At 42.0% G+C, this 26,588-nt stretch overlaps 1 protein-coding gene across 5 annotated transcripts; it reads left to right on the top strand.

Annotated features, from left to right (window-relative positions):
• The first annotated feature begins 1,805 nt into the window (after window positions 1-1,805).
• Window positions 1,806-26,581, top strand: mtmr3 (myotubularin related protein 3). 5 transcript variants are annotated; one of them, XM_061278100.1, is made up of 22 exons: window positions 1,806-2,004; window positions 3,255-3,318; window positions 4,078-4,137; window positions 6,771-6,860; window positions 7,522-7,638; window positions 8,961-8,981; window positions 9,661-9,743; window positions 10,415-10,581; window positions 10,669-10,765; window positions 11,028-11,141; window positions 11,421-11,611; window positions 12,105-12,236; window positions 12,338-12,449; window positions 13,137-13,332; window positions 13,469-13,654; window positions 14,451-14,621; window positions 14,731-14,876; window positions 17,063-18,611; window positions 18,694-18,804; window positions 20,098-20,186; window positions 20,692-20,718; window positions 24,287-26,581. In XM_061278100.1, exons 3-22 carry the CDS (start codon window positions 4,135-4,137, stop codon window positions 24,444-24,446), a joined length of 3,762 nt encoding a protein of 1,253 aa, XP_061134084.1. In that variant the 5' UTR covers window positions 1,806-2,004; window positions 3,255-3,318; window positions 4,078-4,134; the 3' UTR covers window positions 24,447-26,581. The 5 variants fall into 5 exon arrangements, with proteins under 5 accessions (XP_061134084.1, XP_061134083.1, XP_061134081.1 ...); XM_061278099.1 differs by lacking the exon at window positions 8,961-8,981; XM_061278097.1 differs by lacking the exon at window positions 20,692-20,718 and having other exon boundaries at window positions 24,252-26,581.
• Window positions 26,582-26,588: the final 7 nt, after the last annotated feature.

The raw sequence follows: 26,588 nt of genomic DNA, 5'->3' as shown, positions 1-26,588 counted from the left end.
CGTCACACAGCATCTTTCATTTGGTATGTTGTATTTGACACCAACCAGTGGCAGAAATGTATTGCATCATACTAGCCATACTCAGCAAAATTTGATTTTGGGGCACTCCATTTCTTACACATACTGATATAATAATAATAATTCCTAGTTAAGTTTCTACTTAAGGAACGAGAATAAGTCATAAATATGAAAAATACAATGTAAGAATTGACTGGTTGATTCACATACCATGTAAAGCACTAGATGGAATATTGAGGCCTAAAAGAATGACTGTGGCTGAAGTGAAGAACCTGTTTTTATTCCATGACTGTCTGCCAACATCTCTGGCTAGATACAAGTCATCAAAGCAAGAAAGAAAACAAATAACAACATATCACCCCACCCCTAACTGCTAGGGGTGTAACGATTCATCGATACACATCGATTAATCGATATGATGCTCTACGATTTATTGGCATCGATGCTAAACGTAAACATCGATTTATATCGCCGTGTTTGACTTCGGGCATTAGACGCGACTTTATTTTGAAATCCAGTTCATTGTTGCTTACTTCCTCTTTCAGCAGTGAGCGGCGTGTTGCGTTGTGAGCAGAGCAGGCACGTGAAAGGGGAGTCGACAACTAGTACGCGGCTCCTGGGCTGGTGCTATGGCTAGTGTCCAAAAAGACGAGGAAATCTCCTCCCCTTTAGGCTTCAAGTCATTCTTTGGAAGCACTTTGGATTCCAAAGAAAAGATGACTCAACGGACAAGACACTTGCTGTTTGTAAATCCTGCCATGCGGTGATCAAAAATTCAGGGAGCACAAATCTTGATGCACATTTAAAGAAAAAACACGACATCAAAGTTCAGTGTTAAAATAAGCACTTTGTATACTACAATACTCTTGTAATTTCCTAAATAAAGAGTTTGCAGTACCTTGTTGATTTTGCGTATGAATTGTTATAAATCAAGATATTCTATATTTTTTATTTTAAAAAAAATATCGATCGTAGAGCACTATATCGTGATATATCGTGAATGAATCGCAGCAGGCTTTAAGATATCGGCAAATATCGTATCGTAGTTCTTTGTATCGATATGATATCGTATCGTGACAAAAACCGCGATTTACACCCCTACTAACTGCAGACTTGCTAGGTGAGAGGCCTGCTGGTCCTGAGGTCTGCCACATGACAACTGCCAGAAAGATATAGAGCAAGAGCAAATACAATCACTTTGATATATGTAAATGCATCTTTAAAAGGAACATTAAAGTCAAAGTCAAAGTCAGCTTTATTGTTCATATGTCAAGACACACAAAGAAACCGAAATTCCGTTTCCTCTATCCCACGGTGACGAGACACAGTACACGATAGACATCAAGTAGACGACACAAAATAAAAATAAAATAAGCAACAAATTGTCATGCAAATAATGGTGAACTTTAATCCAACTTTTTTTTTCCAAGTTATGGTGTTCTTCAAAAAAACTATGTACACTATTGTTTTGACTTAGCTGCTATTTGTGCCCCCTAGTGGTCACTGGGTACCTATGGTGATGCTTTGCTTAGGCCTACGAAACTGAAATGATAAAATATGATTCTTGACTGCGCTAATAATTGGGGTAGCCAAATATTAGGGCCACCTTCCATTACAATGCAGCGCAATAGTTTTCTATTTCATAAATAGCTCTCTGACATTGTCTATCAACGGCGAGCATGATCTTTGAAAATCCGGCAGAATATTGTCACTGTTTACATTATTGCAGCACATGGTGCGAGAGAGCGCCTCAACCCCGCCCATTGCCATTGCTATAGCGTGATGACGTCACAAACACGTAAAGTTGGGCTTGGAGAATTTGCGATAATGGCGACGACGGCTCGGCGCTGCAAAGGGGCACAGTCAAGCTAGCCTCGACTCGGACATGACTCATGTTTACTCCCTTCGGGTTTATTTTCTGCTCATCAACTGCACGGGTTTCGGATAATTTTGTGGCATTGAAACGTCTCCTCACTCGTTTCACTGGTGAGTGTGCCGGCTTGTGGTGGATCGGCGGTGTGTTTTGACGGAGGCCTCGGCTTTGGGGTCCGCCCTCCATCTCACGACAACAATAACATTTGCACGGAGCTGCGTTGGCACAAGTAGCTATTTGAGGCGAAGCAGCTCACTGGCGGAACACAGCCGCGTGTAAGAAATACAAACACCGGCCGATATAACATAATGTTGTTTCTAAAGTTGTCTTTACGGCTGTCTTGTTAAGATCCGCGTAGCCAGATGGGCGTTAGCATTAGCTCATTAGCATGAGCAATTTTACGGTCGTATTCCAGCTTGCCCGGCGACGCTCACTTTCCGAATAAATTAAATGTATATATCAACTAACGACATCTACGGGAAAGGTATAATGTTGTTGTTGTGAGCCATTTTTTACACGAGTAGTTTGCACTGAACTCTCAGCACAAGCTTTCATCAGAACCAAGCAGAGCGATTATTTCTTTTGCCTACAAATGGTTTCCCCGTGTAATGGTAATGTTACGCTACAGTGCATCGGTCTTGTTTTCTTATTGTAAATGTTTTGTTGACTTGTAATATGAGCCTCCGTTGAATATGAGCCATATGCGTGATTTAATCACGGACTCACTGAGGCGAGCTGTCAACGTTGCAATGCAATGTGCAGTCACTCGCCTTGATCAACAGTTTTTCCGAAAGTTCTCCAACTAGTTGGTTTGTGTGGCCTGTTTGTTGGTTAATTTCGCAGCCTGTGATGCACTGTGGCATGTCACGGGACAACCGCGCCGTTAAGGCTCTAAGGGGCTTAGCTGGGTGACTGAACTCCGCGGGCCGCACTGAGCCGCAGCCACGGGTCATGAGCCCATGCAGTAAACAAAGTCGTGTGTGTTGGGCCGGACAGATAGGCTTTATCAGGTTGCACCAGTAGCACTGACCGGCCTACGTTGGCCACCTCACACCACCAGGCCTTGTGGCTCGTGCTCTTCCTTTGCTTTTCTGATTGGATGGCGTGATCTACTCTCACTGACCTCCTCAGATCACATTTCAGTCTCTTTCCCATAATAACTATTTGTAGGGCTCTTTCAAAATATTCTGTGAGGAACTTCCTCAGATGAAAATGTTGCTTGCTGTCATGAAATGGATGCCATTCAGCTTTTAAAATGTAATGCCTGTGATAACGCATCCCATTTTACATGTGTCAATGAACATTAAAGCATTAAAGTCCATTATGTCCTAATCCAATTGAATGTTTGCCTTTCTTTCCATAGATTTCCATGTCTTAGTTGTGAACTTTAGAAAAAGATCATCTGGGCTACTCATTAAGTGACTGTGGTAAGATCACAATATAATATCATTGTATTTGTTCGCTTCCGTGTTTCCCGTGATTGCTTGGCGACCAATTCAGGGTGTACCCCACCTACCGCGCGCAGTAAAACAGCTTGGATAGGCTCCAGCATGCCCACGATATAAGTAGTTTGGGAAATGAATGGAAAAATGCTCTGTATTTAGTTAAAAATTGTAGTCTCATAAAATCTTTGTACCCATTGCCACTTGAGCAGAGCAATTTTGAAGAAGAAAAAAACCCCAATACAACTTGCATTTGTAACCCCACACGCACCTAATATTGCAACTACAGTTTGATATTAGGTTTCATTCCTAAATTTGTCTTCTACTATATTACAATTCTTCTGCTCAAATTGAATTTGGCCCATATCTCAGCAATAATAGAAGATGTGACTTAGTGAAAGACATATTTTATTGGCTTTTTAAATTGATGATTACACTTTTACCTTTGCCATCATACCACATTGAACATGATCACATTTATATGCACATTATTGTTATTTTAATTTCTCTGTTTAAAAGGCTAAATAATAATAATTACGAGTTGTCAGTGTTTACAAAGTGTAACTTTTAGAGTCTTTTAGAGGATGAGCATTTGTTTGTGGCTCTGCTAATTGTCAAGTCAGCAAAGCACAGTCAAGTCCACCGAGTGAGGACTTGTGAAAGGACAGATTTGTGTTTTTCTTTCTTTCTTTTTAATCGTTTGTTCCATATTGCGCAATGATTTCATGTATTTTCTTTCTACAGGCTGCTCCAGGCCAGGCTTCCTACCAGTTGGGTGACCTGCACTCCTTCACAGAGGCCATGGTACCCATTCTTCTCTTCACTGCTTTCCTGCATCCAGTCTGTAGAATTGGAAACTCTCTATTGATTTCCAATACTTATTGGCTGTTTACCACAAAGTTATGTCAGCTACGACTGGGTCAAAGGTTGCCTTAGGCTCTTGTCAAAGCTGGGCAACTTTATTTTTTTCTATTGCAGTGATTTGTTGTCCTGTTCAGAATCAGAATGATCTCGATTGGCCAAATACAATATAACACAATACAGCTTTATTTATATAACGCTTTCACAAAAGCTGCCGCTGTAACAAAGCGCTTTTTGCTGTAACAAAGCGCTTTTCGCTCTCACAAAGCACTTTACAGAACATCTATCATTGGCAATAATACATTCATAAACAACTATTCCTATATATGCCTTGTTGTTTGAAGCGGTTACAGATTAAAGCGGAGACATTCAAAGTCTCCTTTCACCAGTGGGTCAGAGGCGCCTCGATCACAGCATGCATGTCGTGACACACGTCTGTGGAAATTCCTAGTGCTGACTCGCAGTTCGAGGCACACCCCCCTGCCACTCAAGCACCGATCTTGCTCCTTCGAGGAATGTCCACAAAGGGCCCACATGTAGTACAAGAAATACTACATGACACATCCACAAATGACAAATACATACACGCACACACACAGTATTAGTTTTCTTTTAGCCACTCCAGCAACAAACAACTCCAGCAAATTAATTTTTAGGACATAACAAGTGGAGAGAGTTGTTAAACAACGATAAGTGAGCAGCATTGTAGTAACTATGATCGAGTGGCAATTTTGCAAATGATGTGGAAAGCAGTGTGGAATAGTACTCAACAATACTAGTTATATATTTAAATAACGCAGAGTGCCAAGTATGGAAGTTTATCTGTGCCATCGGATTTTGAATTCGAATTTGTAGCACTGAATTTTTTTACATCCAATTCTTAACACTGAATTTTTTTTTGCATCTAAATCAGACTTTGAATTTTAAAAGCCATCGAATTTCTAGCACTGAATTTTTTTTTTCCTAAGACATTTTTTTCAATGTCTCAAAAAATTCAGTGTCAAAAAATTCAATGTCTTAAAAAATTCAGTGTAAAAAAATTCGACATCTCAAAAAATTCAATGTAAAAAAATCCAATGTCTAAAAAAATTCAGTGTAAAAAAATTCGATGTCTCCAAAAATTCAGTGTAAAAATATTCAGCGCGGACATCCGGGGTAACCAAGGGAGAAGTAATCGATCCCTGTATCAAATCATCCAACGTTCAGCCAATCAAGTTACGCTCCATTGGTCATGTGACGTCGAAACAGGAACGTCGTGAAGTTCAAGGGTAACAGTAACAGTTAATACTGTAATACTGTAATGAACTTGAACTTCACGACGTTCCTGTTTCGACGTCACATGACCAATGGAGCGTAACTTGATTGGCTGAACGTTGGATGATTTGATACAGGGATTGATTACTTCTCCCTTGGTTACCCCGGATGTCCGCGCTGAATATTTTTACACTGAATTTTTGGAGACATCGAATTTTTTTACACTGAATTTTTTTAGACATTGAATTTTTTTACATTGAATTTTTTGAGATGTCGAATTTTTTGACACTGAATTTTTTAAGACATTGAATTTTTTGACACTGAATTTTTTGAGACATTGAAAAAAATGTCTTAGGAAAAAAAAATTCAGTGCTAGAAATTCGATGGCTTTTAAAATTCAAAGTCTGATTTAGATGCAAAAAAAAATTCAGTGTTAAAAATTGGATGTAAAAAAATTCAGTGCTACAAATTCGAATTCAAAATCCGATGGCACAGATAAACTTCCATAGCCAAGACTACAAAGATGACCATGGTAATAGTGTTGTAAAATTGCCAAAATACCATGGTGGAATTATGAGTCAACTATTGAGCAAGTTAATGCCAAGTGGAAGAAGCTACTGGAGTGTCTGCTGGTTTTTGTGAGCATAGTTTCGTCACATCATGACCACAAGAGCACGTGCGTGATAAAACTGTTTGGGTGGCTTCTTGGGCTCCTGTTTTCTCTGTAGTTACTCCAGTCTCAGCATTCCTGATCCTCTAGCCGCAGTATGGTTCAAATGTGGTGACATTTTATGCTGAGACAGCAAATGGAGGCCATTGTCTTTGACTTTCTGACTCCTTTCATCTTTGTTTCACAATATGCTGGATAAACGAGGGGCATGAGTTCTTTTAATAAAAGCACACTGCCTCTCTTTTTTTTTGTCCTCGAGAATGAAAAAGCTTCTCTGCTGCATCTGTATGTCAACAGGCTGTTTATTTGAAAGTTTACCCCTGACGTAAGGCCACTGAGTGACCACAAACATTCAAGCGGTGCCAATGTTTACAAGTATGAGATAAGAAAATTGTCGCATTTAGCCGCATCTTGAAAAAAATCAAGGCCAAAGAATTTGGTGGAATAATGCTCCCCTTTCCATTCCAAATTAGTGATGGCCAATTTAATCTTGAGTTAACCTCATGAGCCCCAACAGTTTTGTCAGCGAGTCTGCCAGGTGTTCAGTGGGAAGCCTTTCAGAAGCAATATTAAAACCTAATAAATATCTGAAAGAAGCTTGTGCCTGTTACGTGGGCGGCCGTTTAGTAAGCATAAGTCTTTTTGTGTGCAGGAGGAGGAGGGGCAGAAGACATCAGAGTGTATCCAGGCCAATCAAATTTTCCCAAAGAAATCTCCTGTCTTGGAGGAAGAAAACATGCAGGTAAATAGGTATTTGACAGCCCAGGTCAACTCTGCTCAAGTCTGTGTCCAGACTTAAACTCAATGGAGCATGCATTATACCTGCTAAAGGGGGGGACTATATAAACCACTATGGAAATTCATTGCAAAAGAAAATTGTAAGTTTGGTGATGTCGGTGGTCGCTAGTTTAAATGTTATCGTAAGGAAATCATTTGCAACAAAATATCAACTCCGAAGAATACAGTAAATAAATGTACATATTTCATACTATGAGTTGCTCCAGGGTGGCAAGTGTCCAAAGATTCATCATAAATAAGAGAAAAAAAAACATCACTCCCACTGGATTGTAGCTGGCATTTCTGGGAGATAATAATTTTGCAGAAACATAGACCAGGAATGGAAGAACTCAGACTATCACCCAAAATCCCCATTCCCTCATCATGTCAGCAGCAAACTAGTTCTGGTTGGATACCAAACTTCTGCTTCCAACCAGGGTTGAACGTTTTTACGAAAAGATGAAATTGAAGTTTTTCTTGACCGATAGGATGCAATGACCTGAATTCAAACACGTACACAAGTGTGGCAAAATAATAAGTGTCATCGTATCTAACGGTCCTCTTGCTGTGTGCGTGTGCATTATGATCTGCAGTTTTTGAAATGCTGACTCTCCTGCCGTTGCTAGGTGCCCTTTCCTGAGCTGCACGGGGAGTTTACAGAGTATGTGGGGAGGGCAGAGGATGCCATCATTGCAATATCCAACTACCGCCTACACATCAAGTTCAAGCAGTCTGTTGTCAATGTAAGTATTTCCAGAAAAGTCTGGAGTTGACAAGATACTAGATTGATAGTTGATAAGCAAAGTACCACACCTGGAAAAAAAGTCTTCCTTGTTTATTAACATTAGGCAGCGTCCAAATATAGTACTGCCAATGCTGCGTGTATTTTCCGTCACAAGTTCCAACACTAATTTAATGAATTCTTTTGACCACAAATGTCTCTTAGCTGTGCCATATTTATTCATTACGGTCTATTTTAAAAACGTACAGTCTAGTGGTTGTTCAATAATTAGCTCAATTAATCTTTCCAAGCATTTGTTGTGTACAGCATTCGTTATTTTAAGTTGCGACATAATTAAAAATGAATGACATCGGTATTCTACAAATTATATTCCGAGGAATCTATTAATGAATGAGGCCCATTGTGACCAAGCTGCTCAGAGCTGATCGGTCCTAGCAGCAGCTTCACTTCAAATTGTACATTCACTCTCTGGCTTAGCTGTCTCCATGGCTGAAATCATGCCAAAGGGGATCTATAACTTTCTCTCACTCTCACTTCAATAGTTACCAAGACCTAACTTTGTTACCAAATCACTGAAACTTTCCACAATACATCCTCTTGTGCCACTACAAAGATGAATGTCGACATTTTTAAACCCGTTATTTTTCTGTGACTGGGCTCATGTCATTTGTCTGACAGCACATCCAACTCTTAATTTTTTTTAAATTTTGTCCACACTTGTAGTGTGAAGCAAGTGAGCATACAAGATAAGCAATTATGCTACATTCAGATAACCCGCTTGCCTTCCCGCCAACTTGTCACAGCCGGAAAGTTGTGCAATTACATCCTCTTTTTTTTTTCTTTTTTGTTTGCACTTCTCCTTCTCAATATCACGAAAACTAGTTCCCAATTAAAGAGAACAAAAGGCATTGTGAAAACCGATGTTGAATTAGTCTAGTATTGGTTCTGAACCACAAAGGTTCACTGTGCTTCAAAATCTACGTATATGCGGGGGTGGCTAGAATATCTGAAATTAGAGGATAAGATTGTGAAAGAATAATAAAACATGCTGAACGTCTCCAGACACAAAGACAAAATGCGTTTTAGTTCGCATCCCTGTTGAGTTTGCGGTAGGAAGTGCTGGAAGAGAGCAAGCAGCGTTGGAATTTTGATGACGTCCAGATTAGCGATTTAGATTTGAGAGCTGGAATTAAATTGTGGCCTCATGATGCAAGGACATCCGGTATGTGGCATGATTACAGCCCTTTGTAGTTGGTGAATCGTAACCAACCAAAACAATCGAGCACTGCTTACATTTTTTTTTCCTGTCTTGTCTTGGATCAGAGTTGTTGTTGTGAGGTGTCAGTAAGTATTAAAGCAAGATGCACGGTGTGGGGCGGTTGCCTTTTTTGTGTGCCTTTTATGAAATACGCTGGCTACCTAGACTTGCTTGACTTTGTTATTGACCACGTTTTGCTCCAAAATCAGATAGAACAATAATTTACATCAACAAAGCCTCCATCAGACTAAAAGCCTGTCATCATAGTGTAGCTGCAGAAATGTGGCCAACTGATGACTGCATGTCAGTCATGCATGACTCCCGACCGCATGCAAAAGAGCAGCCTGAGCCCGTTGTGCGGCCGAAAAGTACTTTTAGTAAATTTACAAATCTTATTTCATAATAGGCTAGGTATTTTCATACAGCATGTGCTACAGTCAGGCCAACAACTGTGTATTTCTGATCTATTCAAACTCTGTGTTTGACTCAAGGCTAAAATGGAAATCAACACACAAGGTTGTCGGGATATATTATTGGTTTGCTCCATATTTAGCTTGACTGTGTGTTAGTGCTTTGGGAACTGTTATGTGAAACATAATGGAAATGCATAGTGACAACTAATCTATGAGTTTTTCTAATGCAAGTGGGTGAATCTCTTTACAGATCATTGCTTTTGTTTTGTTTTATGTTCTGAGCTTTTACAGTGTTAAGTTATTAGTCTGAGGCTTCTATGTGCACTTTGTGTGACTGTATGTATTTCTATAGGTGCCCCTGCAGCTCATTGAAAGTGTGGAGTGTCGTGATATGTTCCAGCTGCATGTCACCTGCAAGGACTGTAAAGTTGTTCGGTAAGACAAGAGCTGACACACCCATATGTAACCCCAAACCAGTGTGAGCAGTAATACTTGCTTCTCAAAACAATAGTTCACCATTTATAGCCATACAGTTATACCTCTACATATGAAATTAAATTGTTTCGGGATGTTGTTCGTATGGAAAAGTTTGTATGTTGAAACACTGTTCCCCATAAGAATACATGTAAAATGATTTAATTGGTTCCAGTTAACATATTTATTCAATAAATGTTTATTTTGCTCAAGAAAACTAATGTTTCCAACGTCACACATTGTTATAGAGATGATGGTGGTATTCCCAGCAGCAGGAGGAAGTGCCCTCTATATGATGTCGGGGACCAGGAAGAATACAGTCGCGCTAAAACGCACATTTTTCTCTCAATATCTATTACTGTCATATACAAACAAGTTGTAATTTCCTTCGTATGTTAGGACGAAAATATGTTTGAATATCACTTTTTATGTTGGAAACTTCGTATGTCGAGGTATGACTGTACTTGAACAAATAGGACTTGACAACATTAAAGAAAGCAGACCTAAACCATGGATTCATTATACCTTTTTTGATTATTTGGAAGAGGACCAAAGCAGCAAACACTTCTGTTGTGCAGTTACCACAAGGAAACCAACTGAAAAGTATGCTTTTGTTGTGTTTTAATTCCTAGGTGTCAATTCTCCACATTCGAGCAATGTCAGGAATGGCTAAAGCGTCTCAGTGCAGTGGTGCGCCCCCCTTCTCGCTTGGAAGATCTCTTCTCCTTCGCCTTTCATGCCTGGTGCATGGATGTGTACGCTGGCGAGAAGGAGCAGCACGGAGAGCTTTGCAGACCAGGTAGCCCAGACTTGAAAGTGAACCCCTCAAATAACAGCATTAGTCTAGGTAGGCACTCTGGTCATATCGGACTCCTCTGATCTTTAGGTGAACATGTGACCTCCTGGTTCAAGAATGAGGTGGAGAGGATGGGCTTTGACACCCAAAATGCCTGGAGAATATCTGACATCAACTGCAAGTTTAGGTGAAGGCAGCTTGCTTCACACATCCCCTTTTGCTCTGTTGATGCGTTTGTCTTTCTGACTCCAGCCTTTGCTTTCATTGGGTACAGCGCAGATCAGTGTGTGAGAGGCTTTTTGCGGAGTGTTGTTTTGTTCTCCACCCGGGATTAGATGTCTGTCGACAGAGCGTTTTGTTGAGCCTTCACTAATGCATTCAGTCAGGTCCGAAGCCTTCTTTTATGCAATGCGTTAACCACCTCTCTCTGTGCCCCTCGGTGTTGCCAGGCTTTGCCCCAGCTATCCCCAGCAGCTTCTTGTACCAGCCTGGATCACTGACAAGGAGCTGGACAATGTGGCAGCATTCCGCTCCTGGAAAAGGTTTCCTGCCGTGGTATATCGGTCAGTTGGTTCGGATCTCTTTCATTGACAAACTACACACTCTAGCTTCCTGGGCTTATTGAGCTACCGGATTTGCTTTTGGCCAGAAATATTCCGTTTCTGTTTTTGAGGCACGGTATTCATGTAGACAAATGTAAAGGTTTCACGACCACGGCCAAGACTTGCGATTACTAATGACTGTTTAACCTTGATGTAATTATAGTACAGAAGCACAGTCAAGCGGCATTGATCAAATTGTTTTAGCTTCTTGTTTGTTCATATAAGTATTCATACATTCAGGCACCTGACCACAGGGGCTGTGATCGCCCGTTGCGGTCAGCCAGAGGTCAGCTGGTGGGGCTGGCGGAATGCTGACGACGAGCACTTAGTTCAGTCCATTGGGAAGGCCTGTGCCGTGGATAGCAATTCTCACAAGCTCCTGTCCAATGGAACCTCCATCAATGGGTCTGAACTGCCTGACACTGATTTTGGTGAGGACTCAGTCTGCATGCGACAATTTCTTGTCACAATCTCTACCAGACACAAAACGCACACATTGACTTTTATCTGAACCGAGACAGATTCCTCGACTTGAGGTGAATGAGTTTGGAGTAGGCAAAGTTGTGCAATCCAACCTGTCTGGGCCTGAAGCAACAGGCTGACATACATTCAAAACAAACCCTCAGACTCATTTAGGACATTTTACTTTATACATTAGAGGAGGGAAGTTGTATTACCACAGTATGTCCACCTCTCTTACGAGATAGGATTAGTTGAATTCTTGAACAAAACTCCTTAAAAAAAAATGGCAAAAAGGAGGATTATATTTAAACCACTGTATATTGTATAATTTGTCAATTATGAATACTTCTCTTTCAGAATGTGTTACCCTAACCCTACCCGACCCTACCCCCTTTCTCGTTCAATACAGTATATTCTGATTTGTCCAGTGACGTAACTCTAATGTGTTTATGACTGTATCAGAGTCTTCAATGACCAACAGCTCAGAGGTGGAAAAACTGGCCATCCAGCCACACAAGTTACTGATTCTAGATGCCAGGTCCTACGCTGCAGCTGTAGCCAACAGGGCAAAGGGGGGAGGCTGCGAATGTCCTGGTAGGCCTTGTATTTTATTTACTTTTTGTGTGCAGTGGATTGGGTAACTTGCCTTGAATCCTGATTTCATTTTTTAGTTTTTATTTTTTCCCGTTTTGTAGAATACTATCCCAACTGTGAGGTGGTGTTCATGGGCATGGCCAACATTCACTCCATACGCAAGAGTTTCCAGTCCCTACGTTTCCTCTGCACTCAGATGCCGGATCCAGCAAAGTACGATTGTCCTTGTCACATCTTTGTCACCCGGTGGCTTCCAAACTTTAAACCCAACTTTAACTGTGAATCTCAGCTCCGCCATATGTCTGTCTTGGTCTCCTGTCCTTCTTTTTTTCTCAGAATAAGTCATACAATGAGGAGTTTAATCAGACTGCGATATATAATGCACTCTATAAACTCATTGGATAAAAGCTATTTGTTTTATTTATCGATATTTTTTGTTTTAACATTTATACAGCTGAAAATAGTGTCTCATAAAGTCTGAAACTTCTGTAATGTAATAACAGTAATCATACCCTTGTGATAAGGCCATGTGAGAAGCACTTTTTCAATAGTCATTTTATTCATACCAGTGTTAAAAAAAGTATTTGCCCGCAACCCCCTTTCCATTAACTTTATTAAATCATAAATCAACTGCCTAATAATTGTTTTGGGGCCAAAATAGGAAAACCAAAATAGTTATTTGTTGTAGGAGGCAAGTAGGTTAGTCTTATGAATTAAAATCATTAAAAAAAAACTGCCTTTTATGGTTACTTTAGTTCTTTGATATTTTTCTTTGTATAACGATTGTATTCATTGAAGTGGGAAAGCTGCAAAAATTTAATTTGAGAAGAGGTCAAACGTTCACATGACTCATGCTGTTATTGTGCCATGTGTTAAAACGTCTTGTTTGCTTGTCTGCAGCTGGCTATCTGCGCTGGAGAGCACCAAGTGGTTGCAGCACCTGTCCCTGCTGCTGAAGGCGGCCCTGTTGGTGGTCAATGCAGTGGATCGAGACCAAAGGCCTGTTTTGGTGCATTGCTCTGACGGCTGGGACCGGACACCTCAAATTGTTGCACTGTCCAAGCTGCTTCTTGACCCATATTACCGCACCATAGAGGTACAACTGAAAATGTTATTCTTGCTATAGAATAGCTTACATTAGTTTTTTTCCCAGGGTCATTTTTTGTTCAGACTGATATAATTCAAGAAAGTGTGTGTAGTAAGCTCCATTATCTGCACATATTTTGACGTAGGGCTTCCAAGTTTTGGTTGAGATGGACTGGTTGGACTTTGGCCACAAGTTTGCTGACCGATGTGGCCACGGAGAAAACTCTGAGGATGTGAATGAACGCTGTCCCGTCTTCCTGCAATGGCTGGACTGTGTTCACCAGCTGCAGAGGCAATTTCCCTGCTCCTTTGAGTTTAACGAGGCCTTCCTGGTACGTACTATGTCCTACTAAATTATTCCAGTCAAAGTTCAAAGATAGCTGGGTGAGTTTTGTGTAGATTCAATTAAGTTATTCCCAATGTGAGTACTTTAACTTGAATAGTTTAAGACTATTACGTTACGTGATTGGCTGACAAGCCCAAAATTTAATGTGTGAAAGGTTACAACGAAGTCATCAGCCATGAAATGTGCCTGGGCACAGCATACCATAAATTCTCAGGTATATTGTGAACTGGAATGTAATACCCCCCCATTACCCTTAAAAAGCATTTCTTCCCTCTCTACTAGTGTATAATGCGTTTCCCGCAATCTGCTGGTTTAAAAACTATTATTTGCATAGTACTTTGATAGATTGGGACTTTTCATGTAGTGTAAAGGCAAGTTTTCTTACGTTGGTATGCTAATAGTATATCAACATGAGCCCAGATATGGATATCATTTGCTTGAGCTAGATACGACTTGCTCCTTTTGAAGCTGCGTGCCTGCCTGCCTGCATTGTCACTAAGATGGTAGCTCGTCCGGGACTTTGTGTATGTCATGGCCATCGATAGCACACACCAAAAGTTAGCACGCCATCCCGAACAAACAGAAATGATCCATGCTTAGTCCTTTATGCCATTGTGCGTGTGAAATTGGGAGTCATAGGAGGTACATAAAGTATAGCTCAGAGAATACTTTCATAAACGTCGAACACTGATAAGTAGCCAACGGAGTCCTGTAGCTCTTGCTCTTAGTTCTAATTTGTGGTCACAAGTCTCAACACGTTTAATGTGCTTGTGTGTCTGCAGGTGAAACTGGTGCAACACGCATACTCCTGCCTCTTCGGCACCTTCCTGTGTAACAGCGGCAAAGAGAGGGAAGACCGGCATGTTCAAGAGAGGACCTGTTCGGTGTGGTCCCTGCTGAGACCAGCCAACCGCACACTGCGGAACATGCTGTACTCCTCACACTCCGAGACTGTACGTACAGTACCTGACGCACCCTTTGGTCTTGAGGGAAAAGAGTCGTGTTGTCTCTATTAGTCCTTAAACTCAATGACCTTCAAACCTACCTCATCGGTTATTGCAGGTTCTCCACCCAGTGTGTCATGTGCGCAATCTGATGCTCTGGACAGCAGTCTACCTGCCCAGCTCCTCCCCCACCACCCCTTCTGACGATTCCTGTGCGCCATATCCTTTACCTGGCAGCAACCCCGAGGAGGCCCCTCTGGGCAGGTGAGCCTGGCGCGCTGGCACAGAGCCCCCCTCTTCCTCTCTAATGTAAGACAAACTCTGGTCGAGAGCTTCCAAAGCCAATTGGTCTTCTTTGCACACGCTGCTCTCATTGGGCATTACAATCGTACACTGCATGCTTAGTTCATGTCTCATGACATCTGTAGTGGGAAAATGAAACTGGGATTTGTTCCATATGTTATATTATTAACTTGTTTCTGTCGTGTATCTCTTGACCCCTAATCTTTGGGACAAAGTATAGGATTGGATTTTTAAATTGTTAGGCAGAGTCCATAGCCCTAGCTCGTATATGGCCCCACATTACTTTCCAACTGCCATAATTTCCGGACTATAAACCGCACCTGATTTTAAACTGCAACCAGCTAAAATTAGTGGAAAATGCTGTTTTGTTCACACCGGACTACAAGCCGTAGGTGTTTTTAAATTAAAAGTACTCATTTGTATTACTTGTATTACCAAAACAAATCCTCTTACGATATCATAAAATCATGAAAAATCCATAGATAAGCCACACTAGACTGACTATAAGGCGCAGGGTTCAAATTTTGTGCAAAAGTAGCCTCTTATAGTCTGGAGAATACGGTAATATTTGCTGCTCTTGGTGATTTCCGTAACTGTATTAATTAGGGGTGTAACGATTCATCGATACACATCGATTAATCGATATAATGCTCTACGATTTATTGCCATCGATGCTAAACGTAAACATCGATTAATATCGCCGTGTTTGACCTCGGACATTAGACGCAACTTTATTTTGAAATCCAGTTCATTGTTGCTTGCTTCTTCTTTCCGGGAGCAGTGCGCGGCGGCGTTGTGTTGTGAGCAGAGCAGGCACGTGAAAGGGGAGTCGACAACTAGTACGCGGCTCCTGGGCTGGTGCTATGGCTAGTGTCCAAAAAGACGAGGAAATCTCCTCCCCTTTAGGCTTCAAGTCATTCGTTTGGAAGCACTTTGGATTCCAAAGAAAAGATGGCTCAACGGACAAGACACGTGCAGTTTGTAAATCCTGCCATGCGGTGATCAAATATTCAGGGAGCACAAATCTCGCCACACATTGAAAGAAAAAACACGACATCAAAGTTCAGTGTTAAAATAAGCACTTTGTATACTACAATACTCTTGTAATTTCCTAAATAAAGAGTTTGCAGTACCTTGTTGATTTTGCGTATGAATTGTTATAAATCAGGATATTGTTCTATATATTTAAAAAAAAAAATATATATATATATATATATATCGATCGTAGAGCACTATATCGTGATATATCGTGAATGAATCGCAGCAGGCTTTAAGATATCGGCAAATATCGTATCGTAGTTCTTTGTATCTATATGATATCGTATCGTGACAAAACCCGCGATTTACACCCCTAGTATTAATTAATTGTTTATCAATTTTATCTTGTCTTATTTACATTTGAATAATCTTAATTGGCCCAGGCATCCTTGTAATATTATATACTAGTGGGGTGACACTGAAAATTAAAATTAGAGGCATAAGGTGGGGCCTGATGGATGATTTTTCAAAATATCATTTTAATATTTTTCTGTTTGGTTATACAGCCATTTCTAACTTTTATGACAACTCTTGGTCGCCAACCACCAAAGACTGTACACAATACCTTTTAAGCAAATGCTCTTTGTTCTTTTGTTCTAGAAGATAATACTTCCGGACCAATCTTTGGAGAATCTAAGAAAAACCGTTCCTCCCACTTTCCCTCCCACTTTATGTTTTATAAAGGGCAATTATTGCATCACGTGCCGTCTAATGGAGGAAAAATAGCAAATCTACATTCATTGTAGAAAATAAACAATAATTCTACATTGGCTAATCCCCCCAAGACCTGAAGATTTTTTTACAGCACCCTAATATGCTGTGGCTTCAAAACTGTGTAATGGCTTACCATCTATGTGTCAGCGTCATTGGAAAGACCACAAGAACTTAAAGGCTCTGCTTTTTAAACTAGACTTTTCAATAACTTTGACCTATAATAAATGTTGTATTTTTTAATCCCACGTTTTGGGGTTGGTTGCTTGCTTGCTACAAATAACCTTGGGTAGCTTGGTGGATGGTGATGTAAATAGATTTTTAAAAAAAAGTTTCATAAGTAATTATAATGTACAGTTATATTAAAAATAACTTTTCTTTCCATTATTACTTTCTAGATGTACGAAGACACGCTCCTTCGATAATTTGCCCAGTGCTTGTGAGCTGGGAAGCTCACTGGCTCCTAACCGCCGCTCCAGCGACCCAAACCTCAATGAGAAGTGGCAGGACCACCGGCGCTCTCTGGATCTCAATATGGCAGTCGGGCCAGATGAAGACGGGGACCAGAATCATGAGGCACAGTGTAATGGATTGGGCCTTCACACGAACAGAGTGGACGCTAAGATGGATGCCAGCCCGCATCCACGGGACTCACCCTCTGAGTTGGCAGAGGTAGCCTTCATGCACGCTGCGACCACAAGAGAGGAAACCAAGGAGGCCGAATTGTCTGTGGCAGTGGGTGTGGCCGAAGGCCAGATGGAAAACATTCTTCAAGAAGCTACCAAGGAGGACATGGGAGCAGATGCTCAAAGAGTTGGAAGTGCTGCTGACACCCACGTCATTAACGCAGCCTTCGGGGAGGAGGTGACAGGCTCAAGCACTAATGATGATGATGATGATGTTACTGATGGCAACGGTGATCAGTCTGTCAAGAAGAACGACACAGGAGAAGTGCTTGCTAACGGACACCATTTAGAAAATGGTTATGCAGAGGCTGAAGAGAATAGTGAGTCGTCTGCTCTACCTGCACAGACGTCAATTGAGCAGGAACACCTGAGAGATGACGAAGCCCAAATACCCGAAGATGTGACGAAGCAGGTTGTGGAGAAATGTTCTGAGCAGCTGGAGCATGCTCATAAATACTTTGAATCAAGTTCAGGCGAGCCGGAGCTACCTGCAACTCAAAGAACTCTGATGAACGGCTTTGCTCACCGGTCACCTGAGGAAACTGATGCGGATGAGGAGACCTGCTCTGCTTGTGACCCTGACAGAGGTTTGTCTGAGTCAGGGGAACAGGCAGAGAAGAGGGCCTCCCTGATGGAAAGCTCCACAGAGACATTAACAGAGGAGGTCTGCAGCAGGTTTGAACAGCCTCCTCCTCTCTGTCAGAGCTATCAGGTCTGCAGCAATGGCAAGGGCCCACCGCATTCCTCCAAGGACAAAGTGCTGGAGACTGTTGAACAGAGCTTTACCAGAATTTTCAACGAGGGCAGCAAGCGATCCTCTGTCAGTGCCTTTCAGTGTGCGAGTGCTGACCTCACCCGCGACGGACTTTGCAACGGTGACAGTGCCGACGGGGAACTTATCGGAGGACCTCGCTCGGTCAAAGCGAATGGCGAGCGGGCCCCGCTGAGCCGCCAGGTGTCCCTGGCAAGCTGCAACTCCCTAAATCTCCATCACCGAGGCAGCTGCTCACAACAACGTTGGTGCCACGCGCAACTGGGCCGGCCTACTGCCAGCCCAGAGCAGCCGTCTCGCAGCCACCTGGACGACGACGGGCTGATGCTGCACACAGATGCCATCCAGCAAAGGCTGAGGCAGATTGAAGCTGGCCACCAGATGGAAGTGGAGACCCTGAAGAAGCAGGTACAGGAGTTGTGGAGTCGCCTGGAAAATCAGCAGCACGCCGGCTTGCATCGGGTCAATGGAAACGGGGGAGTTGAAATGGTAAGAAGCTAGTGCTACTAATCACCAGATTACCTGACCAGTAAAACAAAAAAGAAAATGGGCTTGATTTTCTTTCTCACAGACCTTGATGACAGGCTCTGAATACAACGTGGACCCCAACTGCCTGTCACACTGCAGCACAGAGCTGTTCTCCGAAGCCAGCTGGGAGCAGGTGGACAAGCAGGACACTGAGGTGGGTCTCACCACATTTGGCTTCGTCTAAAACAGCCCATTAAGTCTGTTCTAACACCTTACGTTGTCCTGACTTAAATTCTAAATCTTTATCACAAGGAATCCATTCTAGACTGACCTGCAAAAATGTGTGACACACCTTTTAAAGTATACCTTTGCGCCTCTCCACACTGTCAAGATATGAGACTTTAGACAACAACTCTTTTAGGAAATCACTTTCGTTATCTAATGACACTCCCAGTTGACATTTGCTTTGAAACTAAAAATAAAACAAAGAGAATTATATGCTGTGTATTAAACCAAACAGAATAACGGTAAATGCCACAGACTGGCTAATGAAACATGCGGCGATAATGTAGCAGATAAAAACCTTTAAATAGCTTATAATACTCCTGTTTAGACAATCTGCTGTTTTATATCAATTCCTATTGTACTACCCTGTGGTGGCCTAGGTGCACACAAACGTTATCACAACCCATGATACAACTGTTTCTTTAAGGCCCACAGTGATACGGGCAAACGTGACCCAATTGGACATGGCATGGTGGAATTAACGCACGATTCATTTGTTACACCTAAAAATCTCTGTGGATGTGCGCTTCCAATAAGAAGCCGAGGTGGGCTGGTGTAGTGATGTCACGTTCTCCCATCTTGTAAAATGATTCAAAATGACTTGCTCATCCCCTTTCATACAACATTGTTGTCATTCATTTATTTCTGCATTTTTGGGTATTTACAAACAGTATTTGTTTCCACTTTGAAGTACTTCAATGTCAGTCTCAGAGATGCTCTCTGGCCTATTTTCAATGCTTTTGGATTTCTTAAAGGGCTCGCTGCTACTTAGTCAACAGGAGGTGTTTCTCAGCGCAAATGAGGCTAGACGTGCACGAGATTGGCGGTTTAGAACAGATGGGATTTATCAACACACTTTATCTCCTGGTGTGCACACGACAAATGTCCGTATGAATTCGTACTCACACTTAAAATTTCAATCGCACAATTTAATTTAGAACCTGTTCTTGTCAGTCTGATAAATGAGGCCCCTGGCTATTAAATCTGTCTTTTTTTTTTTTTTGTTAACTTACAAAGCCACTTTTCACACTTCAAAAGGAATGCAAAGTGCATAACAAAACCGTCCATCCACCCCTGCGGTAATCCCATGCCGTCCATTTGAACTTGCAACATAACATGAAAACTTGTTGCAGAACCGCACACACTTCAGAACAACACATTTCCGCTATTCCTATTTTTGTCAAAAAAAAAAAAATGAAAATTTGCTGTGATTCTTTTCAAGGTTACCCGCTGGTACCCTGATCATTTGGCTGCCCAGTGTTACGGCTGTGAGAGCAGGTTCTGGCTCGCTACCAGGAAGCATCACTGCAGGTAAGCACTAAGTACAAAGCTGCTTTGACCTTTGTTCACTTTCTAGCTTAGGGGTGTCCAAACTTCGGGGTCCAGTTTTTATTGGCCCGCAGCAAATTCTGAAAACATAATTGAATATGGCCTGCACAAGAAGCTTGAGCTCAACTCTGTTGCACTTCTCAGTTTCCACACTAGATGGAGCCCGCCACACAAAGCGTTTGACGTGCCCATCAGTTTGACCGAGATGGTGAACTCTTGAAGTGCACAGGCGCCATAAGGTTGGATTTTAGTTAGCCGTAAGAACGGAAGACCTTTGATATGAGGTTCACAGTGGAATCCATGCACGCTGTGTTTGGCACACTATCTGGACACCGGTTCAAAATCGTTTTACAGCAAAACTTGCCATGTTGTCTTAGAATATCTGTGGTAGGAAGTTGTTACGTGAGTCAAGTTGTACTTGTGGTGTGTCATGTTGTCCTCCCTGTTCAGGCAGCTCTTCTCTATTGTCTGCCCTTCTCCTCCACAGTAGCAGAGAGCCTGTCCAGCAGGTCTGGTGAGATCCGGCTCCTCTGACCTCTCCCTCCCCTCCCCACACGCTCCACTCCACCCTCCTCTGGCTTTGTTGCACCTTCCATTCTACAGTGAACCCCCATTTATTGCGGGGAATACATTACACATCCACGTACATGTCCATATTTATAAAAAAAACAAAAACAAAAGAACATTATTTTTTTCTTCTCCCACACAAGTTTAACGTTATTTAAACATAGTTAAGCATACTCAAAGGTATAATTTTGTTTATATAGTTTTGAAAATATATTTACGTCGGCACTCACTTAACATCATGGCTCACCGTTATCTGGGTTGGGTCACGTTCAAAGCACCGTGGCGTTATTTTCAGTCGATAGCAAATGGCAGTTCGCGTCAAATTGGCAGCCTACTAAGTCCGATAAAAATGGGTGGATTTTTCTGGCAATAAACAGCGTTTAGACAGACTGTATAGATTTTTGTTTTTGTCCTGACTTTCCCCTTTAATTCCAAACGCCCTAGGTGGGCTAATTGAAATGAGTGTAGTATCAATGTTGCATTATTTATAATTCCTCCAAAAATGCCAGTTATACACACATGCAGTAATATCACACATAAGCAAAGATTTAATCATTGCATTGTAAACACTGCTGCTTTGTCAGGGTCCCTCTCTGCTTGTTCGCCTCTTTTAATATAGAGTTCAATTCAGTTGCTGAACATGGTACTGCACTGAAGGCTAAAATTCAGACAAACTAAAATTCAGACTAATTAAATTCAGACGTTCATGGTCTCTATGCAGTACCGTAAAAACCCATGAAACAAACGATGGCTTAAGAGCAGCGATATATAGTGGGGATGCCAAAAGTGAACCGCAATCTAGTGGGAGTTCACTGTGGTCCTAATCCATCCTTCACCTCCCTCCCTCCCTCCCCGCATCTATTTGACCTTGTGTGCAGTTCCTAAGATACATCCTTTGTTTTGAAGATCATTTCGAGTATGATTACTGCGGGGAAGTTGTCTTTTTACTCATTGGCTATAAGTGTGAGCAATTGTGCTGTCAATAAGCTGTGATTGGCTGAAGGCTGCCACACCCCTTCTGCCACCTATCTCATCCTGGCAGCATGCTGCCCCACCTGCCACTCAGCCAGCTGTGGCGCTGTGCTCGAACCTCACTATCCCCGGTGCCCATGCCGGTGTGCAATAATCACGAGAGCAAAATAGGTGTTGTGTCACGCCAAAGATGAGCGGAGCAGTCAAGAGGCCCGGTGTGAGCATGGACGCCGGCATGTCTATCCTGCCCAGTGGGCCATCACACGTTTTATCAGCTTCTATAATAGACAAAATAGCCCCTCTGATGCCGTCCACGACCTTGGCATGTGGCGTTGAGGTGTCAGCATGATCACCACTGAGGTTCGCCTGCCATGTAGTTTGAACCATCAGGCTTGCTGCAATGATGTTAGCTCTTATTCATCACAAAGAATTACATTCAGCTCTTGGATGGATTTACAGTTGAGCTTAGACAGCATAGTAGTTTATGGTAGTATGTAAATCCTTATCATCATACAAGCTGAAGCAAAGTGTTAGTTCTTCACTGATGTGCCATTTAAAGGTAGAACGAAAAATGTGCAAAAATCTGTGGAGTGTCGTACTTGTGTGATACTGCACACGTGAAAATTTGTCGCATGCGCAGCCTGCACTAGGCAGCTACAACATGGAAGTAAACAATCCCTCCATTTTTATATTGCGTTTGTTCTTATTAGGGTCACAATGGGTGAGCTGAAGCCTTTCCCTGTTGGCTTAGGGGCAAGAGGCAGGGTACACCCTGAATTGGTCACCAGCAGGGCCAAAAGTATTGGAACAGAAAGCTCTATTCCTTTGTTGCTGTCGACATACTGAAGACATTTGGGTTGATGAAAGGATGGTTAGGAGATAGAAGTTCAGAATTGAAGCTTTTGTTTTAAGCCACCCACTTTGCCAGTGAGCAAAAGTATTGAAATGCGCATTATTAAATTAACTTAATGTGATCATTAATGTTTGGTGGCACAACTAGACTGCTGCATTCTTCATTTTATTTTATAATCTTTTCCAGGCCTTTACTAGAGCCCTTTTCAGTTCTTGTATATTTCTTGGGGTTTCTTGCTTCCGACGCCTCTCCAGAAGGTATAATGCCTGCTCTAGTGAGTTAAGGTCAGGCGATTGACTCTGCAACTTTCCACCCCTCCCACGATAATATCCTTTGTTGTGGGACCTGACGTCTTATCAGGGACGTCCCTGAAAAAGACGTTGCTTGAATGGCGGCATGTGCACCTAGATGGACCTTTGCCACTTTGTCTTGGAGGCCACAACAGTATTGATGTCCAAAAATAATTTAATGTACTCATCACACACACCATACCACACTCTTCTACAATGCGCAGTCAAGATTCAGTGAAGCCAGCATTGGTTTTTTTAGGTTGTGTTTCTTTGGGTTTTGCATTGCATGGTTGTTTTAACTTGCATGTGTAGATGTAGGAACTAACTGTGTTTTTTGTCAAATGACCATGTGGCGGTATTCATTTAAAAAATCTTGCCGGAGGTCACGGCTGGTTGGTAACCGGAGCTTTCTGGATTCAATCCTTGCAACGGGTATCAGTAAATCAAATGTAACAAAATCATGCCTATTTTTTTTTTGCAGTACCAGCTGAGGGATCAAAGGTCAGGGGCAGTCAATTTGGGTTTTTGGGCCTTGCCGCTTTTATGTAGATTTCTCTTCAGATTCTCTGAATCTTTTGACATTATGGACCAAAATCCCTAGATTATTTGCAATCGTGCGTTGACAAATGTTCCAAAACTATCGGTTCCATGACGTTCCTCCAGATCGCCCGTGGCGCTGTTAAAAGCACGGAATAGAACTTTGCGCTCTCGGTCACTAATGATACTTGTGGAATATTCAAATCAGGTGTTTTATTTAGCTTTCCTCAACTTTCCCCTGTTTGCCCTCTATTAGAAAATTAAATGCCTATATGTATATAGTTGAATAGGTTGAAATAGGTTGATTCACAAATCAATATATTTTGTTTTTAATTTACATTTTGCATACGTTCCCAACTTCATTAGAATTACGCTTTGTAGTCAAGGCTGAATTCTTTGCCTTGTGTTTGCTTGATAGCACATTGTTAGTGTGTTATTAATATCATTAGTATTTTAAGTCAAACAAGAACTCTGAGAAAATTTGCGCCTGTGTTTAATTTTCAACTTGATGCATGCAGTTAAAACAGGGGATCTTAGGTCACTAATGTGTGAGTGTGTTTATTATTGCACTGACTTCCTTATTAAAGGGGATAGACAATGTTTGAGAATGCTTTTGTAGTGAAGCTCATTAAATCAGAGTGGCAGATCATCAGGGGCTGCATAGGAAATGATCATTTTGTTTATTAGTATGTCGGAAAATAATTTGTTGTTAGCAATACGGTTTTGCTTTAGAGTCTATGGTGTGAAGGCGTAATACATTTCAATAAATGACAGAAATTGCAATAATAATCCTGACCAGTGAAATGTGCATAATTTGTGTGTATGCAGAGAATCCAGCGCTGACCTTTGGTGTGTCCCCACAGGAACTGTGGTAATGTGTTCTGCGCCAGCTGCTGCGACCAGAAGATCCCGGTGCCGAGCCAGCAGTTGTTTGAACCCAGCCGGGTGTGCAGGAGCTGTTACGGCAACCTCCGGCTCGGCCCGGCGCCCCTGGACAAACCTATCGCAGCCAGCTCCAACTGAGCCTCAGAGAGGAGGCGGACATTGACAAAAAGGAGGGCACCACCACCACAACAGAATCTCCACAGAATGTCCTGTAGACTGTGTGTGTGTGTGTCTATGTGTGTGTGAATGTGTATGTGCTGCACAAGTGGACCGGAACGTGTCCATGCGATGGCGCATTTGCTCGGCGCGCTTAGCTTTGCAAAAAAGATGCGTGTTGGAGTAAGTTCCTGGTCGGCCACACGGTGGCGCTGGCGAGATGGCCGTGCACTGAGGAGCGAGAATGGACTTCCTGGTGCTTGGGACCAGGAGGAAGCCCGACTTGCTGCATGTTCTCTAGTCAAGGGGCTTCAATCCACTTCAATCGTGCCCCCTGCCCATGCCGCTGATGCACACTTCCCTACTTTTCTGGGCCCAGCTTGGACTGTTTGTGTTTGGTTACTGCTGTGTGCCCAGAGGGAAAGATGTGATGTGAAATATTCAAGAATCCTCAAACTGACCTTTGAAAAGAATTTCAATGGGAGATTATCATCCACATGGCTAAATTGGCCCTTTTATTGGCAGCAGACTCAATTGACAAAAGTACGGCTGAAGTGGCTTTCCCCCTCTCAAATAAGCACTTATGGATGAAGATGAGGTGTGATCTTTTTGCACTTGTCACTCCCATTGCTGCCCTCCCCTAAAATACCTGTTACGGCATTTGCCTTTGTTACCTTTGAATGGACAAGTTGGAGATGCCGTTTTGATTTTCCTTCTATTTTTGACCGAGCTCACAGAATGGTCCTTGCTGCCTGTCAGTCATTCAATGACCTCCTCTTGCACACAGTCATTGTTTTGTAAAATCGAAAAATACAATAATATATTCAGATACAACTATAGCATTTAAGTACAAAATGTATCGAAGCGAGACTAGTTTCTCGGTAAATTAGTCACCAAAATCTTTTTTTTGGGGGGAATTGCAGTAATGTACCTATATTTTTCAACACGTTAAAACAGTTTTTTTTTTTTTTTTTAATATGAATTATAGAAGCGCAGAGTGTCTTTTTTTGGACACTTTTTTTTTTTTTTCTCCTTTCTCCTTTTTTAAATGAGATATGATTTATTTAATTTAAAAAGTTTTTTTTGGAGTCTGACAATTCAGCTGCCACGTGATAATCAGTGTTTTGGACACGCTTGTGGCAGTGGAGTGACGAGTCTATGCACGCACACACACAAACAGAACAGAGGTCCAAAAGCAGCCCCTCCCCCCAACGATGCACACACTCCATTCACCTACAAACTCTACCTCTTACCAGACACTCATTACGCACACTTTGTAGTAATTTTGGCTTTCAGGGTTCCCTTTGTCAACTGCACCTTGTTCTTCAATGAAGACCATCGTTGGTTGTTGCTTTTGATTATATTGACTCAGTCATATTCTTTTAGCAGGCCAGTTAGGGCGAACAAGACAAAGGACTATCACTAAAAACACAAATCTGATCATGGCTGTAACATCACCTTCCTATTCACAATTGTCCACTGCAATAGAGGTAGATCCTTACGAATTAAATCGGGGTTGACCAGCGTAACTCATCCGTCATTTAAGTTCTGCTGTTGGACACAGCTCATTATTCAAACTGAGTAATACCAACATCCTATGACACACACGCACAGCGCACATCTCATCAAGTATCAACACAAATGATGAGAGGAGACACTGGTTTGCCTGACAGCCGCAAGACCGTGCCACACACACGTGATCAAAACAAAGATGGAAAACTGTTGTCTCTACTCAAGTCTGACAGGGTGGCATCTTTTCGTTTCGTTTTTTCCACATGTGAGAGCGTGTTTGTGAGAATGAGAATGGATTAGGCATTGGGGGCTGTGTGTGTGTGCGCGTGTGTGCATATTTTTCCCGCGAGAGATGGGTGCCAAGCTGTTTTATTTCAGATCTCACAAGATCACATGTGCTTTTGTCGTCCCCCCCCATCTGTTTCCTTCCTGTTGGAAAAGCACTTTGAAACTGCTTGTCAGTCGAGTTTGTAGCTGTACATAGAGCTATTTCCTGTAATTACAAGTGCTCCTTGTTCATTGGAGTTTCTTTTTTTTTTTTTTTTTTTTATTTTAAGGGCGTTTTGTTGTTGTAGAATTTAAGGAGAAATAAACTAGACAAACCAGCTGTGT

This window comes from Syngnathus typhle, linkage group LG5 (assembly GCF_033458585.1).
Source record: "Syngnathus typhle isolate RoL2023-S1 ecotype Sweden linkage group LG5, RoL_Styp_1.0, whole genome shotgun sequence".
Lineage (NCBI taxonomy): Eukaryota > Metazoa > Chordata > Actinopteri > Syngnathiformes > Syngnathidae > Syngnathus > Syngnathus typhle.
Note: the sequence above shows the minus strand (reverse complement) of the source record. Positions and strands in the feature narration are given on the sequence as shown.

What these genes read in the sequence shown, in the direction of transcription:
- mtmr3 (XM_061278097.1), top strand. An exon ending in TGGAGGAAGAAAACATGCAG is followed by an intron (nt 6,861 to 7,521) that starts GTAAATAGGTAT and finishes TGCCGTTGCTAG; the next exon opens with GTGCCCTTTCCTGAGCTGCA. An exon ending in ACCAGGAAGCATCACTGCAG is followed by an intron (nt 20,187 to 24,251) that starts GTAAGCACTAAG and finishes GTGTGTATGCAG; the next exon opens with AGAATCCAGCGCTGACCTTT.